The following is an 18,314-nucleotide window of genomic DNA, read 5'->3' as shown; positions in this document are numbered from 1 at the left end:
CCTGCCTTCCCTGAGCCCGGCCCTTCCCCGAGCCCGGCCCTGCCTTCCCCGAGCCCGGCCCTGCCTTCCCCGAGCCCGGCCCTGCCTTCCCCGACCCCCGCCCTGCCTTCCCCGAGCGCGGCTCTCCCCTCAGCTGGCTCTGCTTCCCCTCAGCCCGGCCCTGTTTCCCCTCCCCTCAGCCCGGCTCTTTCCTCAGCCCGGCCCCGTTTCCCCTCCCCTCAGCCCGGCTCTCTCCTCAGCCCTGCCTCCCCTCAGCCCGGCCCCGTTTCCCCTCCCCTCAGCCCGGCCCTGTTTCCCCTCCCCTCAGCCCGGCTCTCTCCTCAGCCCGGCCCCGTTTCCCCTCCCCGCAGCCCGGCCCGGCCCCGTTGCGTTCCCGCGGCCCCGTTCCGGTGCCGCCCCGCGGCTGCGCGGCCGGGCCAGCGGAGCGGCGAGATGGTGAGAGGGGCTGCACGGACGGGCGGAGGGGGCTGGAGGGTCTCGGTGCCCCCGGAGCTGGGGGCGGCACCGAGCGGGGTCTCTGCCTGCAGGTGCCCGAGCTGGAGAAAGCTACGGTGCGGATCCGGCAGCCCGAGCGTGTGCGGGGCATCATCCGGTCTCTGCGGGAGCAGGGGGTGGCCAAACTGCAGGTACCGGTCCCGCTTTTGGGGGGAACCGCCCGGTGCATCTGCCGTGCTCTGTCCTTCGCCCCTTCCTCATCCCCCGGCCCCGGCCCGGCTTCTCCCAGCCCTGCGGGCAGCGAGGGTGCAGCTGGAGGGGGAGAAGCCCCAGAGGAGAAGGAGCACGGGGCTGGTGGCTGCCCCCGGACGGACCCTTTGGCTCCCAGTTGTGAAGCATTTACTGTGCTCCAGTCCCCAAGCCCCTGCTGCGCCCAGCAGGATGAAGCATTCGGTGCTGATAAGAGCTCTGGGGTGGGAGGGTGAGGACATCATCATCTGCCTCGCTGCTGCCAGGAGCGGCCACGTCGCTGCCGGTCTGTGCTCACGGGAGGCTGGTGGTGCTGCGTGCCCGTTCTCACAGTGGCAGCACCTTGGGCTCACTCTGGCCAGTGCAGAAGTCACACGCAGATTTGGTTTTCTCCCCTCTTCCAGGTCATTTCTGACTTTGACATGACCCTGAGCAGGTTTGGTTGCAATGGCAGGCGCTGCCCCACGTCTCACAGTGAGTGCAAGGCGTTGTTTTTACTGTCGCTGGTTCTGTTTGGTTTCTATGTTTGTGTTTGATATGCTTCCTGTCATCCCCTGTGCCCTCCTCTGCCAAGCCTGGCCACTTTGTCCTGCCCCCCCCCAACACAGGCACCTCACTGCCTGGTTCCTGCTGCAGGAGCCAGGAGCCAGCTCCTGGGCTGGCTGCCTTCATCCCACTGCCCAGGGGCACTGAGGCTGCTGTCTGCCCAAGCCAGGCCCTGCCATCAGGGCTTGCTGCATTGGACCCCACAGTGAGCCTGTGCCCAGATCACAGTGTCACCATGGCTTGTATTGGGAGGAGCCAGCACTGAGATGCAGGGGAGTTGCTGTAGAAAGTCTGTTTATGATTCTGTGCTACATCATTGGCATTTTATTCTCTTTGCAGATATCCTTGATACCAGCCGTGTTATCAGCGAGGATGGCAAGAAGAAGGTGGGTGCTGGGTGTGAGGCACTGTCTTGGCTCGGTGACTGTTGTACCTGTCACCTGCTAGGAGGTCACACTGGCTGGTGTGGCAGCTCTCCCAGCTGTGGTGGCTGCCAGGACAGAGTGAGAAAGTGTCCAGGTTGCATTTCAGCCAGCAGTGACAGAGGAGACGTTAAAAAGGGAACTCAAATTTGCATGTGCAGCTGTGGTGTTTCAGTTTGATAAGGGAAAGGAAAGGCTGTCTGTACCTGCAGGTGAGGGCCAGCCAGGCTGCTCAGAGTTCCAGGTATGCTCAGAGGGAAGCTGCTCAGTGACAAGGTTTCAGTTGTGTTCAGGAAGAGCAATCCTTTGGAGAACTTCAGAAATGCTAGTTTTGTTTAGTGTCTTTAGACCTGATGTTTACTTGGTTCTTTTTCCCTCTATGTGATACTCCAGCTGAAGGATCTGCTCCACTATTACTATCCCATTGAAATAGATCCCAACCGGACCCTGGAAGAGAAACGTCCCCTCATGGTGGAGTGGTGAGTGCTGTTTGTGGTGATCTTGATGTTGTCCTGACAACCTCTTGCCCCTGAGGACTACAGGACACAAGGCTTGAATCATCCCTGGGCTTGACAGTGATCCCACAAGGTTTTGTTGTTGTTTCTAACCGCTGAGGGCCTTTGTCTGGGGGCTCTGTCACTGCTGCCTTTCCCACACCAAATACAGGTGGACCAAGGCTCATGAGCTGCTGGTGCAACAGAAGATCCGCAAAGATGACATAGCCCAGATCGTCAGAGAGTCAGAAGCCATGCTCAGGTACAGGCACAGGATGTGGTGTTGAGGTTTGGACACAGGGATGTGATGCTGAGCTGCAGCTTGGCTGCCCACAGCCCTTCTCTCCTGCCCATGTAGCCAGGACTGTGCTGTCACACTGCAGTGTTACCAGTGCCAGCCTCCCTTGTTGGCCCCTGGGGCTGACTTCTAAAGAAGTCAGAACATGAGCCACAGCCTAAGCTTGCACCTTGGCTGCTCCCTTCCTGCTCTGAAACCACTACCCCTCCCTTGGGGCTTGGCAGGGAGCAGCTGAGGGGCTGGTGCTGGGCACAGCTCCCTGTTTGCAGGGCAGGATGCAGGGGCTGCATGCAGCTCTCTGCTTCCAGCAGAGCTGTGTTCTTTGCACTGGAACTGCCAAGCCTTATGAGCCCTTGGCTCAGCAGCAGATTTCACCCACAGCACAAAAACGTTGTGCTAGAACTTGCTGCTAAAAGCTGACCTGGCACCTGTGGCCATAAGTCTGGCCTGGGGAGTTGGGCAGGTTGCTGCCAGGCTCAGGGAGGAGATGGCTTTTCATGAGCCCAGGTTCCACTTGTGCATGGAATTGTGTCCTGGCAGACTGGGGCTGTCACAGGTTGTTCTGATCACCCTCCCAGCCAGTCTGACCTGTTGCAGATGTCACACGTGGTTCCTGGAGTGCCCCCCATGCTGTGTGCAGGCAGGCTGTGCCCTGTGCCCCTGTGAGCAGCTGGAGATGCCAGGCAAAAGGCTGGAGTGCTCTGTGTTCCCACAAGCACTGCCCAGCTGCTGCACCCAGAACTCTGGGCCTCTGCACAGGGAAGGCCACAGCAGTGCTGGTGCCACAGAGAGCTGGTGCTGTTGGCAGAGCTCACGTGTGTTTGGGAAGTGCTGGGCAGGAACAGGAGCTGGGCTGAGCATGCTGCCAGTACAGGGCTCCAGGCTGTTACTGGGAGCTGGTAACACAACCTTGTGCAATGGACACTCCTGCTCTAGGGATGGCTTCAAGGAGTTCTTTGATCAGCTGCACAAGAACAACATCCCCCTGTTCATCTTCTCTGCTGGTGTTGGTGATATCCTGGAAGAGATTATCCGTCAGGCCAACGTCTTCTACTCCAATGTCAACGTGGTGTCCAACTACATGGACTTCAATGATGATGTGAGTTCTTGCATTGCATCTGTGTGGTGAGGGGAGTGGTGTGGGGCTGGGACTGAGGACTGGGATGTGATTAACAGTGACACCATCTGGTTAAGAGCTGTCTGCCTGTCTGTCCTGTGTGCTCAGGGAGTCCTCACACACTTCAAGGGTCCCCTCATCCACACCTACAACAAGAACAACAGTGTGCTGCAGGGCACAGGGTATTTCCAGCAGCTGAGCACAAGGACAAGCATCATCCTGCTGGGGGACTCCATGGGTGACCTGACGATGGCAGACGGTGTTCCCAGCGTGGAGAACATCCTCAAGATTGGCTTTCTCAATGACAAGGTGGGTGAGAGGAGCAGTTTAGTGCTTTTCCTACCAGCCTTCACAGGAGGCTGCCCCAGTGATTTGGGCATGTGAGAGATTTGTACAAGTTCCTGTGGGGTGTGTGGAGGGACCTGGGGTGTCTGCTGTGTCTGGGAAATGGTCAGGGTAGTTACTGACAACCTTTGGGTGGTGAGGGCTGTGGGTGGAGCATCCTCACCCTCAGCTGTTGGTTGTTCATGGTCCTGGCAGGTGGAGGAGAGGAGGGAGAAGTACCTGGATTCCTATGACATTGTGCTGGAGAGCGACGAGACGCTGGACGTGGTGAACGGGATCCTGCGGTACATCCTGACTGAGACATGAGCTGGGGACAAGGTGTCCCAGCTCCAGCACACAGCAGGCACTGGGCAGGGAATGCCCCACCTGAGACAGAGCTGGAGAGGACTGCTGGTACTGGCTGGGCTCCATCCCAACCTCACTAATGCCCTCAGCCAGCCCTGGAGCAGGAGAGGTGAGATGGAGGAAGTTTCTCCTTTCCCTTTTACCCAACTCTGCCTGGCTCTGCAGTTTCCCTCCCAGAGTGACTCTATCCTGTTCAGACTTCCTCCCACTGGTAATTCACTCTTGACACCTCCTGAGGCCACAACAAACCATTCCATGTTTCAGACAGAGATGTTCTGCACTTGCTTCAGCAGCTGAGGGTGGAATGGAGATAATTTACTGTGGGCTGAGGACAGACCTGGTTTAGATGTGTCATTGTGTTCCTGGCTAAGAAAACAAGTCTCTCTCTCGTCCTGTGTCCTGTGAGCTTCAAAGCTCTGGGGCTGACTCTGGTGCCAGTGCAGCCACTGGGCTGGTGTGGCCCTGCTGGCCCCACATTCCCCATGTAAACCAGCAGCTCTCTGGCCTTATGTCTCAGCTCATCCGTCCTTCTTGCATCAGCACAGCTCTTACTGTGGGAAAAAACCTTTTTCCAGCCGTCCCTGAATGCCCCAGAGCTCAGCTGCTGCTGCTGCTGCCCAAAGTCAGAAGTAAGTTTGTCTGCCAGGGATCAGAGGAGGAGGGGTGGGGGTGGGGGAGGAGAGGCCAATGGCAGAATTTTGAGTTTTAAGCAATGTTTTACCTGACCATGTTTGTGTACTAAATTTCTGGGCTGATCCTTGGTCTCTCAGAGCAGCAATAGGAAAAGACCATTTTATTGCTGTATAACCTCTGGTTATGAGGGGCTTTGGGAAGAGCAAATTTGTTCTCTGCTTTGGAATAAAAACATAATTGGCTAAAGCTGGATCACAAGTGGTTTGTACCCAGCACCAAGGAGCTGAAGCTGCTGTGTTCCCTGGACTGGCACTGGCAGCTGCCTCTGCTCCCCAGCTCCCCATCCCACCAGAACCCCCTGCCCTCACTGGCTTTGGTGGAGGGTCCCAGGTGGGAATTTTGGTTCCTCCTGCCAGACCCAGTGGATGCTGGAGCCTGGAATCCCCCTGGGCACTGTGGGTCCCTGTGCTGCTACCCCAGCACATGGGAACGTTTCATGGCAAAATAACCAAACACAGTCAAACTCCTTGGAAACCTGAAGGAATTATTTATTTGGTGTGAAGCAGAGTTCCCATTTGAGGGGTTTGCTCTGCTCTGCTGTGCTCCTGCATTTCATCTATCCCTGCTGAGGACAGACTGCAGAGGTTTGGGGAGCTGGCAGGTGCCAGAGCTGTGTTGGTCCCAGCAGGATGACCTGAGCACTCTAAGGCTGTGACCTGCATTTAGGCATTGAAACTAAATTAATCTGATTTGTCTCAATCACTGGGGGCTGGGAGGTGAGGAGGGGGGACAATGCTGCTCCCTGAGGGCTGGAGGATGAAGGTTTGTTTCCCATCTCCCAGCTGATGAGGGGTTTGCCAGGTCCCACATTTCCAGGGGGCCCAGACTTTTGGAACAGCAAAAGTATTGGGGTTTCACCCTGGTAACCTGAGCCCCCCTTCAGCCTCTTCTTCTAGGGAGGATGGCATCAGGGGCAGAGCAGGGACCAGGACAAAAGCCTTCTATTTCTTCTCACTAAAGAATTTTAAGTTTATATAAAAAAAACCCAATCCCCAACCCTAAACTAATGCTGTGGTGGAGGTGAGGGGAAACCCCCCTACATCCTGCCTGTCCCCCAAGGCAGCACAGACAGGTCAGGGGGCTGGAGCTGGCCCTGCAGTCACTGGTGGAGGATGAAGGGCTTTAGGGAGGGGACATCTTCTTGTCTGGGTTTATTAGCTGGGGGCTGAGTTTTCCTGCTCAGGAGAACACATCAAAATACCCTCAGTTAATAAAAATCAAAACCTGCCTCCCTGCAGGACTGGGGAGGAGCAGGGGCAGATTCCCAGGGTGGGAGACCAGCCATGACATGGCAAGGATGAGTCCTGTCTCCAGAACAGCAAGGACTGCTCCTCAGAGCTCCTCATGAATCTTCTCCTGGTCCTCATCTGACTTGAGCTTCAGCTCATCAGGTGTGATCTTCCCATCCTGGTTGCGGTCCTGGTTCCGGAACATGTCAGCAATGACTTTCTCTGGGTCAGAGCTGGGCATGAGGCGACCTTTCCCCTCTGCCACCTGGGTCTTGATGAAGGTGGAGAACTGGAGAGGGGAGAGGGAAGAGATGCTGCTTGGCTCTGTGCAGCCAGCACTGGGCAGGGCAGGGAGACCATGGTAGGGACTGGAGCAGAGGCTGCCCTCAGGGACAGTGCCCACACTCAGCAGCAATGCTTTGGCTGGGCTGTTCTTCCTGCACAGCTCTGCAGGCTCCTGTGTGCCCAGGGGCAGCAGTGCCCTTCAAGTGCTGCTGCCCAGGGTGTGCCCCCATTTTCTCCTGCACCCCACCATTTGGGACCCACTCACCTCTTCAGCAGGGATCCCCCCATCCTTGTCGAGGTCCATCTGCTCGTACAGGTTGGCTGGTGGCTCCCCGTGCCAGATGAAGAGGTATCCCTCAGGAACCCCCTCCTCCATGGAGATCAGCTCCACCTCGAAGCGGAGCACGGCGCTGCCAGGCACCCCCCGAGCTGCAAACACAGCAGAGGCTCCAGCACCACGGGCAGCAAGGCAAAGCCCCAGCCCTGAGCCCCACAGCCCTGGTAGGGCGAGGGGTGATGGAGCCCAGCAAGGCTGAACCACCCACTTTGCATTGCACACATCAGCCACCACTCCCCTACCTCCACTCTCCCCGTGGCCCAGGTGTGGGGGAATGATGAGCACCCTCCTCTCCCCTTCACACATGTCCAGGAGGCCACTGTTCAGCCCCTCGATCACCTTGTTGGCCCCCAGAGTCACCTCCTGGGGCTTCTCGTAGTCGTGGCTGCAGAGGGCACAAAGGAAACAGTGCGGGTGAGAAAACTCCCTCAGACCTAATGGGCAGCCCTGAAATCCCAACCCTTCCATCCCACCATGAATCCCACATCCTCCATCCTGGTGTGCTGTGAAGTTCCACACTCTCCATGCCACAGCTACATCCACTGTGTGCCTTGAACCCTCCTGCCTGCTGCCCTGTGGCTGCTGCTGCAGCACTGCAGAGGGGATGGTCCCAGTGCCTGCCCACCCCCAGCTCAGTGCCAGCCAGGGTTTGGCCCCAGGAAGGACGGGAATGCTCGGGGCACGCACGAGGAGAAGAGCCGGGTGCCATCCAGCAGGGAGCAGTTGTAGTGGTAGCGGACAAAGTCGCGGTTGCGGGTGGTGACATTGCAGCCCTCGGGCCGGAACACAGTCTCAATCTCCACCGGGTCCGCAGGGTTGTGGAAATCGATGACATGGACATCAAAGATAAGCACGGCTGAGCCGGGAATTTTATCTCCTGGAAGAGGGGGATGAGGAGAGCTGCTGGAGCACTGCAGGGCTGGTGAAATGTTTCCTTGCTTCTTCCCACACCCCACAATGTGCCCGTCCCTCAGAGCCCTCTGCACGTTTACCTGCGCCGTTCTCCCCGTAAGCCAGGTGTGGGGGGATGACCACTCGCCGCTGCTCTCCCATGCAGACCCCCTGCAGCCCCTGATCCATGCCAGGGATGATGTAGCCCTTCCCAATGTAGGTGTTGTAGGTTTGATTGCGGGAGTAACTGCAGCAAGAGAACCCTCAGCACCATCAATGCCCCTACACTCCAACCCACACCCCTTCTCCCAGCCTCTCCTGCACCCCCAGAACCAAACCTTGCTGCAAGAGATGCAACAAACAGATATTGTCCTTTTTAGCCTATTTCATGCCATTGTCCCTCTCCAGCCTTTCCTTCCAGCCATGGGGCAGGAGAGGGCAGCAGGGGCTCTCCCCATGGCACCACTTCCACACCTGGAATCAAAGAGTGTCCCATCCATGAGTGTCCCGTTGTAATGGTAGCGCACGAAGTCCCCGGTCACAGCCCGGCGCTTGCAGGACTCTGGCACCTCCAGGTGCTCCAGAAAGACACCATCCTTGGGATTGTGGAAATCCACCAGCAGCACACTGAACACCAGCGACGCCTGCGGTGGGATCACAGTTCCTGGGAGACAACATGGGTCAGCCTGAAGTGGGGTCATTCCACACCAGGGGCTCTGCTTAGAGCTGGGAGGGAAGGGGCTGGCACGATGGGGTGGTGCCTGACTCACCATAGCCCTTCTCCCCATAGGCCAGGAATGGGGGGATGATGATGCTCCTCTTCTCCCCAGCACACATGCCCAGCAGACCCTGGTCCATGCCCTTGATCAGCCACCCAGTGCCCACGTAGGTGTCATAGGTGCTGCCCTTGCTGTAGCTGGTGGTGGAGAATGAGGGTGGGGATGGCTCTGGGACCACACCAGCATCCCTAGCCAGAGCAATGCTGTGCCAGAGGCTGGTTTAGGGGAGGTCATGGATCTGCACCAGCCCTGCTGGGGAGCAGGGAGGGAGTACAAGGTGAGGCTGCTCCAACTCTGTGCCCAGCTTGGTGTCCCTGGGCCCCAGCCACCCCCAGTGGCCCAGTATCAAGGCAGAGGGTGCATCCCAGTGCCCATACCTGGAGTCAAAGGGAGTCCCATCCAGCAGTGTGCCGTTGTAGTGGTACCGCACGAAGTCCGAGTTCTCCACCGTGCGGTTGCAGCGCTCGGGTTTGGACAGGGTGGTGATCTGCAGCTTGTCATTCTTGTTCCAGATGTCCAGCATGACAACATCGAAGTACAGGGTGGCATCTGGGGGGATCAGCCCCGCTAAAGGGGCAGCAGCAAGGACAGAGCACTTTAAGTGGGACCAACACAGCCCAGGCCAGCCATGAGTTCTGTTTCCTGAAGCCTCCCCTGAACCACCACTGCTCAGGGCTACTGGAGACCCATGCCAGCCCCTGGGCAAGCAGCACAGTCCAGCTGGGGGTCGTTCCCCTCATTCCCAGGGAAGCCCCACTTCAGCACCACTCACCCTGGCCACGGAGCCACCCTTAGGCTGCATCTGCCAGGGGGGCACCGGAGCCTGTCCCTGCTAACACCAGCCCTGGGGGTTTTCTCCCTCAGCCCCCCGTGCCAGGGCCCCTTACCCACGCCGATGCTGCCGTAGCCCAGGTGGGGCGGCACGATGAGGTGGCGCCGCTCGTTCACACACATGCCCTGCAGCCCCCGGTCCATGCCCGTGATCAGCCGCCCAACGCCCACCACGCCGGCCACCGTGGCCCCTCGGTCATAGCTGGGACAAAGGGACACACCCATCAGAGGTGAGAAAAAGGGTAAAGCTCCCAAAGCTGCCAATGCTGGTGGGGTAGAGTGGAGGGACAGGGCTGTCCCCTCCCATAGCTCAAAAACAGGGATCTCAGTGGGGTCAATCCCATGCTGCTGGAGGGCAGCTGGCCCCTGGGGCACTGGTCAGGACTTCAGCCTGACCCTGCACCCCCAGAAGCCATCCACACCTCCCAGATCTCACCCACTGAGCTGGGCTGGAAGCCGGCAGCTCTGAGGCTTCCTGCTGCTTCCAAATCATTTTGTATATGGCACACTGGAGCTTTGTGCAGTGATGAGGAAAGACAACGTCCCAGCCTCACTTTTAAACTGCAAATTTGTTTTTATTTTTAAACCTTAAAATACTCCAAAAAACTACCAGGGCAGCAGATGTCCTCCTGACAGAGAATTCTTTTAGCAGTGAGTGTCCCAGGCTCCTATTGCACTCTCTTTCTCCCCCATTGATGCTTACAAGAAAAATAAGATACATCAAACTGTGTACCCTTTGCTATCCACAGCTGCCTGGAACATTTTTACTGCTATGTGGTGCTGGGGCTGAGACCCAGCAGAATTCCAGTTGTTTCTGTGTCCCCAGTTCTCCTCCCTGCTCGCAGTGCTGCAAACCAGGGGCTGCTCCAACTCTGATTCCCAGCCAGCATGAGCAGAGCAGGGGATGCAGGGGCCAAGGAACACTGAGCCCAGCAGAGCAAAGCCTCTGGGATAATGAAGGGTTTCACCACTGCCACGTCTCAAAGTGCTTTAAGCATTTTCCTGCCTGTGCAGCACATGCAGATGTTCCTGAGTGCAGAGCATGACAATTAGGGCCAAACCCCTGCCTGTGCCCTGGACAGGCTACCCCACTGCTCTGTGGAGCTGAAGGGGGGTGCAGGCTCCCTGAAGGGCTGGCGGCTTCTGTGGGACCTGGTGGGGCAGAATGGGGCTGGATTGAGGGGTTCCATCGCAGGTGACACGTGTACAGGGCTCTCTGTGTTACCCCAAAAACCCCTCCCTGGTTCAAACCCGGAGGGGCTGGGCGCTGTCCGGCGCAGGCAATGCCTGCTGTGCCCGGGTCTGGGGGACACATGCGGGGTCCCCAGAGCCCCCTCCCTGCCCCGGCATGCGGGCTGGGGGCTGGGGGAGGCATGCAGGGTCCCGCCGCAGCTGCCCCCCGCATGCAGCCGGCACAGAGCCGCGGGCGATACCTGGAGTCAAACTTTTTGCCATCTTTAAAGGTCCCATTGTAGTGGTAGCGAATGAAATCCCCCATCTGCGCCTCCCTCAGGCAGATTTTGGGAATATAGTATCTGTCTATCACCACGTCTTCTAAGGGGCCGGGGTCGCCCAGCGCCGGGGCCCCCAGGACGCCCAGGAGGAGGAGGAGGAGGAGGAGGAGGCAGCGGCTGCCCGGGGCCATGGCCATGGCGCTGGGGCTGCGGCGGCGGAAGGGCCCGGCGGGGAAAGAGGAGGGCGGGGGGTTCAGGACGCCCCTTTCCTGCCTTCGCCTTCCCTTCCCCTCCGCCCGCCCAGCCCGGCCCGCCTGGAATTTCTGTAGACGTGTCCGGGCCCCGCCGCGCTCCCCCCGCCGCGCCGAGCGCTGACACCGCGGCACAGAGCGATCCACGGCCGGAGGGAGGGGTTGTTCTTTTCCCCTCTTTTGTTTTTCCTCTTACTTTTTTCCCCCTCCTTTTTTAATTTCTCTTCTTCCCTTTTTCCTCTTTTTTAACTCTCCTCTTTTTTGGGTTTTTTTTCCCCCCTCTTATTATTTACTCTCTCTCCTTTTTTTTTTTTTTCTTTTTTTTTTTTTCTTCCTTCTTTTTCTTGGCCAATTCCTCCTCCGAAGGAAGAGCTGACGGAGGCATTGGGGAGTGTCTGCGTGGTTGCAGACCCGGCCCGGGCCCAGGTTCTAGCGCTGCTGTGCCTCTTCCTCCTTCTCTTCTTCCCTCTGCAGCTGCCAGCTCATTGCACCCGGCCCACGATGCTGCTGCTCAGTCCCAGCAGTTCGGGAGAGTAAATAAAAAGAATTAAGTGTTTTATAAGCAGTCTGCTGCTGGCAGAACCTTTACTGAATGACAATGATTAAAAATGTGAAATTCTTCTAGAAGTCCTTCCGAAACACAGCCTTGAACTCTCACGGAGGTGTTGCTCACACATCCCTGCTCCCCCAAATCCATCGGCAAGAAACAGGTCCTGAGTGCCAGGTGGGAAACGGGACAGGCTGTGAACGCAAACCCAGATCCCAACCCAGCTCCTGTGAGGCTCAGCGCTATCAGAGAACAGCTGCAGCAAAGCACCGTCAGCTCCCCCAGCTCAGCCCCGGGTGCTCTGCAGCCCCCAAAACACCACAGCGGGGCCGAGCACCTTCTGCACTGCTGGGAGCAGCCTGGGCGGGACGTGTGGCTCTCCCGAGGGCCTCACTGCGCCAAGTGGGTGCTGACAGGGGTGGTGACAGCACGGCCAGCAGCCTCTGCTCCGCGGGGAGAAACCTCAGCAGTGTCCTGGCTCCTGTGACATCCCTCAGTGCCACCGTCCAGCCAGCCACAAAGCGCTGGGTTTGGGCCGCGGCCAGCGCGGCCATGCCGAGGCCTGGCATGGGACAGCTCTGGGATCTGGCACAGCACAGGGCGTGTGGCCTCGGGCTTGGCACCGGCCAGCGGCGGGGACACCACCGGGCACGGCCGGCCCGCAGCCCGCGCCCGCGCACGGTGATGCTGGGGCGCCCCGCTCCGTGCGCGCCCCCCGAGCGCCCCGCGCAGCCCTGCGCGCACCCCGCGGCGCCGGCGGAGCCGCACTAAGACCCTGCGCGCCCGCCGCGCACCGCCCACCCCGCGCCCGCCCCCTGCGCGGGGCCCGGCCAGCAGCGCTGCGCGGGAGGTGCGCGGGCGGTGCGCGGACAGTGCGCGGCAGCGGCGATGGGCGGCGCGGTGCCGGTGCCGGTGCCGGTGCCGGTGGCGGCGGCGCTGGTGGCCGCGCTGGCGGCGGGGCTGTGCGCGGCGCAGTACGAGCAGTACAGCGTGCGCGGCTTCCCCGCGGCCGCGCTGGAGCCGCTGCAGCGCGCCTACGCGCGGGCGCTGGAGCAGTACGCGGACGCGCAATGGGCGGAGAGCGCTCAGGGGCTGGAGGCCAGCCTGCGGCTCCACAGGCTGCTGCGGGACAGCGAGGCGCACTGCCACCGCCGCTGCGCCGGGGAGCCGCCCGCGGGGGAGGATCCCGCCGAGGAGCCCCGCGGGGAGCGGGACCCCGCGTGGGAGTGGGAGCGGGAGCTGCGGCTCTTCGAGCGGCTGCTGCTCCGCGCCGGCTGCCTGCGCGCCTGCAAGCGGGAGCTGCCCGTGTTCCAGCTGCGCTACCCGCCGGCGCAGACCCTGCGCCATTTCCAGCGCCGCCAGCCCTACCAGTACCTGCACTACGCGCTCTTCAAGGTGAGGCGGTGCAAATGGCAGGGCAATGGGTGGGTGGGGGGGGGGGGGTCCTGCTCCTCTATTCCTCACCACTGGTCTTTCCCCTCCATCCTGTACTCCTCCACTCTGGGCACACCCCTTCCCGTGTCTCATCCTGTGCCACTCATCCTCCTGGACACCTTCATCCTGTGCACTCATCCTGCACTGTCAGGCTGCACCCTCTGACCTGCCCACCCTGTACCCCACTCCTGTCTCTGTTCCCCCTGAACCCTGCTCCACTCTATCCTGCACCCTACTGCCAGGTGCTTCCCCTTTCCTTCGCTCCCCATCTGGCATCCTCCTCCAGCTCCTCCATCCTTCCCCTGAGCAGTGGCACGTCAGCATCATCTGGAACACATCAGGCAGGACAACTGGGGGGCCCCTGTGCTTGTGTCCCTCTACCCTACCCCACCTTGTTGCCCTGGTGCCCCAAGGTGTCCCTGGACAGGCAGAGCATCACCTGGGGAGAGCTCACAGGGGCTGCCCCAGATGAGGGGGCCTGAGCTGGAGGTCCAGTGCCTCTGTGCTTGTGATGGGACACGTGTCTGGATGCTCTATAAGAAAGAAGGAGTTGCTCAGCTTCACAGTGTAGACGTGGAGGGAGGTTTTGTGGAGGGAGGTTTCATAAGGCATCCCCCTGGAGTGCCCATGTGTTAGCCAGAGTGTCTCTGGCAGGGGAAGTCCTCTGGTCAAGGTGCTGTCCCTGGCTGCTTGCCACTACGGGTGCTGTTTTAGCACTCAGCCACACTCACCTGGCAGGGGCAAGGGACTGCCTGGCTTCATCCTTAATGCCTTTTCCTCTTGCTGCTCTGGCCCAAACCCATCTCATGGACGGGTTGTTCAAACCACCCTTCCTCCCTGCATCTCACTCCCCTGAAGCTGCAACCTGAGAGCCCATAAAGCAGCAGGGGCGGGAGCCAGGTCTGATGGCAGAGCTGGATCCACCTCACACCACGTGGATCACTCCTGGCTGGATGTGGGGGCCCATGAGGGGCTGAGTTGTCCCTGCACCCTCCATGGGCACAGCCAGGAGGTTGGTGTGGCTGCAGCTACCTGCAGTGTTCACGTTCCCAGATCCTATCTGTTCTTCACTGCCAGCAAGATGTGCAGCGTGGGTTCAGGGCTGCTCCCCACAAGGATCACCCCTCTGTCCTGCAGCCCAGGGCTCTGGCTGGGTGCTGAGGCCCCTTTGGCTGCAGTGTTGGCTCAGGCTGCCCTGCAGCAGATCTCTGCACCATCCCTTCCTTCTTTCACAGTCAAATAAGATCGAGAAAGCGGTGTCTGCTGCCCACACCTTCCTGCAGAAAAACCCCAAGCATGAGATGACCTTGAGGTACCTGAACTACTACAGAACGATGCTGGATGTGGATGAATACCTGGTTGACCTGGAAGCTCAGCCCTATGAGGTAAGGAGGGGATGAGGCTGGGGCAGCACAGAGCTCCCCAGGGCTCAAAGCATGCCTGGTCCTGCCAAGCCCCGAGGGAAGCAGCTCTCCCTCACCAAGCAGTGTCCTCGGCAGCCGATATTCGTGCGGTCGGTGAAGTTGTACAACAGCGGCGATTTCCGGAGCAGCGCGGCCGACATGGAGCAGGCGCTGGCCGAGTACTACAAGGCGTACGAGGACTGCCTGGCCGGCTGCGAGGGTGCCTATGAGCTGCAGGACTTCAAGGACTTCTACCCTGCCATTGCAGGTAGTGGAGGGCAGGGGATGGCAGAGCTGGGGAGGTGATCAGGGGTGCGACACCCGCCGTCTCCCCCCAGACCACTTTGTGAGCGTGCTGCAATGCAAGGTGGACTGCGAGACCGAGCTCACCCCCAACGTGGGTGGCTACTTCGTGGAGAAGTTTGTGGCCACCATGTACCACTACCTGCAGTTCGCTTACTACAAACGTGAGTGCCAGTGGGAGCAGGGGATGAGTGAGGCACCCTGGGGTGCTGTGGGGCCCGGGAGGGGTGTCACCCCCGTGTCACTGGCTGCTGCCCGCAGTGAACGATGTGCAGGACGCGGTGCGCAGCGTCTCCAGCTACATGCTCTTCGACCCGGGGGACACGGTGATGCAGCAGAACCTGGTGTACTATCGCTTCCACCGCGAGCGCTGGCGCCTGCGGGACCAGGACTTCGAGCCACGGCCGGTGAGGGACCCCCCCAGCCCCTGGCCTGTGGCCCTGCGTGGCCAGAGAGGGGCTGACCCAGCCCCTCTCCCCTGCTGTGCCCAGGAAGCCGTGAGGTACCACAACCAGACGGCCGCTCAGAAGAAGATGCTGGAATTCGCCCGGCAGTACCTGCAGGATGATGATGAGGTACTTGATGGGCCCAGTGTGGGATGCAGATGGTGCTTTTGGGGGTGTTGAGTGATATGTGTGGGTGCTGCAGGGGTAGGGGGGTCTGATCCCCCAAATCAGCCCTGAAGCAGAGGCTGCAGATGAGGCTGCTGAGCCCCCCTGCCTCCTGCTGCCCTCCTGTGCAGATGGAGCTGGATGGTGGTGAGGGGTCAGAGGTGCTGGACCTGCCCTCCGATGGCGAGTTCGAGGGTGAAGGTGACTATGAGGAAGGCTTCTTCGCAGAGTGGTGGCAGGAACCCAAGACCAAAGGAGACAAAGATGACCAAGGTTCCTGATACCAGGGCTGGGGGCCATGCTGTAGCATGAGGGGGTCTGCTGCCCACACCCCTGGTGCCACCAAACTCTTCTTGTTTGCAGAGATCCTATGATGAGCCAGGTGAAGGGGCACCCAGCACCAACTGAGCTGGATGGTGGTAGCTCTGTGATGCCATCTCGAGGACATCAGGCTTTGGGCTCCTCCCAGCCACCAGGAGAAACTCAGACACTCATGGGGGTGGGCCAATCCTGCCTGGCATCCTTCAGCAGGGCTGCCTTTGGGTGTCTGCTGCCCTGGCACAGCCCAATTCCCACCAGTGGAACACCAGCAGCCCTGAACATCCCTGCCTGCCCAGGAGCCTGGGCCACCCCTGCTCCCTGTGCCCCAGGAGCCCTGACCAGCAGTGATGCCCCACAGCACTGGGGTTTTCTGTGTCCCTCAGCTGCTCCCCAGGATCTGTGGATGATGTACCAGGATCAACCCCTGTGTTGTCTTGAGGGGCTTGGGGGGGGCTACCCCTACTCTGGGAGCAATGCATGATGCTGCTGGAGCTGGTCCTGCCCCATGCTGAGGCTCCCTGAGGCTCCTGCTCCTGTTCCTGCAGCCTCCCAGGCAATCTGCCTGCTCCCAAAGCCTGGCTCCCCTTGGACTCCCTGGCCTGGTGGTACAGGGGGCTCCTGGTGTGCCATGTCCCTGTGTCACCATGGGGCTACAGCCTGGTGAGGCTGTGGCACCCGTGCCCTGCCCGTGCCTTGACTTTTTGCCACACCAGCCCTCTCTAGCCTTAAGCTCCGTTAATTTAAGATTTCCCCTCTTGCACAGTTGCTCTTTTTATATATTTCCTGGTGCTATTTTAATAAAATCCCCACTGGTCTTTTCATGGCTGCCTCCACCTTCCATGTGCTGCCACCATGGGATCCAGGAGCTCAGGGTGGGAGAGGCCCTGCTGTGGGAGAAGAAGGGATGAGTTCAGGCCTGGATGTCCCCACATCCTGGGGGAGCTTGTGGACCCATAGAGGCCATGAGAGCAGCCTGGCTCCTGTGAGGCTCTGGGTTCCCTGAGGGGGACTGCCACTGGGATCTATGACCCCCTCATTCTGCAGAGGAGGCTGTCAGATGGGGTAGGGGGAACCTACAAGTGGCTGGAGGGCAGTATGTCCTACCCCATATGGGTCTTTGGGGTGTGATATGCATGACCTGTGGTTGTTTTGGAGTGCAACACCATGATCCTGCCCCTTGGGGATGCATCATCCTGCTCCTGGATGTGCACCCCAGGTGAAGGTCGGGGCGGCAGGGTGGGATGACCCTCCTGCCTGCATCAGGGCGTTTTGGGGCCCACTGGGGGTCGCCGTTGGTGCTGCCCAGCCCGTGCCAGTCCACACGGGCAGCTTAGGGCCGCTCGCTCCTCCCTGCCCTGCTCCCGCTCCGCATGGAAATTGGCTACGAGGACTGAAACTGAGAGGCTGAATCACAGCGTTGGCCCCGGGGGAGGGAAGGGATGGGAATGGAAGGAAGGGGGTGGCAAAAAGCTGCCAGCACCCCACCCTGCCCTGCCTGGAACCCCTGTTCACCGGGGCTTTTCCAGCTCTGCGGGGCACTGGGCGGGGGGCAGGAGCTGAACCCCAAACCTGTGGGGGTCAGGGAGGCAGCGCTGGGAGGGAGCACCCTCTGCACCCCTGCGCCGGGACAGGGCTGTGCTATCACTTGGGAGGAGCGGGGTTTGTCACCGATGGGTCACAGCCATCCCGGGAGGGGAGTGCCAGCCCGGTGGGGTGTGGCCGGCGACACTCGCGAACTGATGAGCGGAAAGCACTGAGCCCAGCGCTGGCACCGCAGCCCAGAGGACAAAGGCCTGTGGATCTTCCCAACAGCTGGGCGAGGGTGGCACTGTGCCTCCGCCCTGCCGTGACACACACCTGGGCACTGTATCCCCTCCCCAGCCCCACACTCAGGTGAAGGAGTCAGCTCATTGCTCCCATTGATTACTAGCACCAGGCAAACCCCTTGCAGGGGGTCCCTTCCCTGCTCCCACCTGCAGCCCCTGGATGTGCAGGTGCTGGCTGCATCCATCACGCCTGAGAGTGCCAGGCAGGAGCAGCAGCTCTGGGAGCGGTGGTGTGACCCCAGAAGTGGCTGTGACCGTGAGCATGGCCACCATCCTGTCCCCCAGGTCACGGAGAGTCGAGCTGCAGGGAAGTGCCAGGGGTGCAGAGATACAGAGTGATTGATTTGGGACATGAAGGTGGGATGCAGGGGGATTCAGGGGCAATGCTGCAGGAAGCGATGGGTTACACCGTGAATGCCTCCCTGACACCCTCGACCTTGACTGAGAAGGGAGCGTGAACGAGATTTTTGGCTGACACCTCAGCTGTGCTGTGCCCTGCCATGTCGTGCCATGCTGTGCCCTGTGCCCATTTCCTTGTGCCGAGAGCTCTCTCGCTGTGCTCCGGATCTCCCGCTCAGCGCACAGCCATAAATTCCCTTTTCCTTGCAGGGGCGGTGAAACTCTGTCTCTCACCTCCTTTCGGAGCTGAGAATCCTCGCCTGGCAGCGCTCACAGCCAGGCATGCCAGGGAACCGTACAGGCAATGGGGGTGCAGAATGCTCCCTCCTCATTCTCACCGGGGCAGAATCCCCCTGCTCCCCACACCTGGGGGTCCTGAGTGGGCTGGGACATACCCAGTGGATGACTCGGGCACTGAGTGACGGCGGCTTCGCCCGGGACGCGGCGGCAGCACCCGGCCGGACCGGTC

At 60.1% G+C, this 18,314-nt stretch overlaps 3 protein-coding genes across 4 annotated transcripts; 2 read left to right on the top strand and 1 right to left on the bottom strand.

Annotated features, from left to right (window-relative positions):
• Nucleotides 1–141: 141 nt before the first annotated feature.
• NT5C3B (5'-nucleotidase, cytosolic IIIB) lies at nt 142–5,130 on the top strand. Of its 2 annotated transcripts, none has more exons than XM_079327541.1 (10): nt 142–162; nt 308–435; nt 528–626; nt 1,089–1,158; nt 1,570–1,616; nt 2,046–2,131; nt 2,319–2,408; nt 3,381–3,543; nt 3,670–3,870; nt 4,102–5,130. In XM_079327541.1, exons 2-10 carry the CDS (start codon nt 433–435, stop codon nt 4,210–4,212), a joined length of 870 nt encoding a protein of 289 aa, XP_079183667.1. In that variant the 5' UTR covers nt 142–162; nt 308–432; the 3' UTR covers nt 4,213–5,130. The 2 variants fall into 2 exon arrangements, with proteins under 2 accessions (XP_079183667.1, XP_079183666.1); XM_079327540.1 differs by lacking the exon at nt 142–162 and having other exon boundaries at nt 266–313; nt 357–435.
• Nucleotides 5,131–5,408: 278 nt separating this feature from the next.
• On the bottom strand, nt 5,409–11,109 carry FKBP10 (FKBP prolyl isomerase 10). Its single transcript, XM_079327517.1, has 10 exons — nt 10,730–11,109; nt 9,353–9,498; nt 8,843–9,032; nt 8,457–8,602; nt 8,161–8,350; nt 7,788–7,933; nt 7,483–7,672; nt 7,038–7,180; nt 6,724–6,887; nt 5,409–6,462 (listed from the first exon to the last, which is right to left on the bottom strand). Exons 1-10 carry the CDS (start codon nt 10,945–10,947, stop codon nt 6,277–6,279), a joined length of 1,719 nt encoding a protein of 572 aa, XP_079183643.1. The 5' UTR covers nt 10,948–11,109; the 3' UTR covers nt 5,409–6,276.
• Nucleotides 11,110–12,405: 1,296 nt separating this feature from the next.
• P3H4 (prolyl 3-hydroxylase family member 4 (inactive)) lies at nt 12,406–16,441 on the top strand. Its single transcript, XM_079327956.1, has 8 exons — nt 12,406–12,943; nt 14,218–14,367; nt 14,482–14,653; nt 14,724–14,852; nt 14,950–15,095; nt 15,180–15,263; nt 15,431–15,572; nt 15,663–16,441. The coding sequence occupies exons 1-8, from the start codon at nt 12,437–12,439 to the stop codon at nt 15,671–15,673; spliced, it is 1,341 nt and encodes a 446-aa protein (XP_079184082.1). The 5' UTR covers nt 12,406–12,436; the 3' UTR covers nt 15,674–16,441.
• The last annotated feature ends 1,873 nt before the right edge of the window (nt 16,442–18,314 follow it).

The sequence above is a fragment of the Erithacus rubecula genome (assembly GCF_903797595.1).
Source record: "Erithacus rubecula genome assembly, chromosome: 27".
Classification (NCBI taxonomy): domain Eukaryota; kingdom Metazoa; phylum Chordata; class Aves; order Passeriformes; family Muscicapidae; genus Erithacus; species Erithacus rubecula.
Note: the sequence above shows the minus strand (reverse complement) of the source record. Positions and strands in the feature narration are given on the sequence as shown.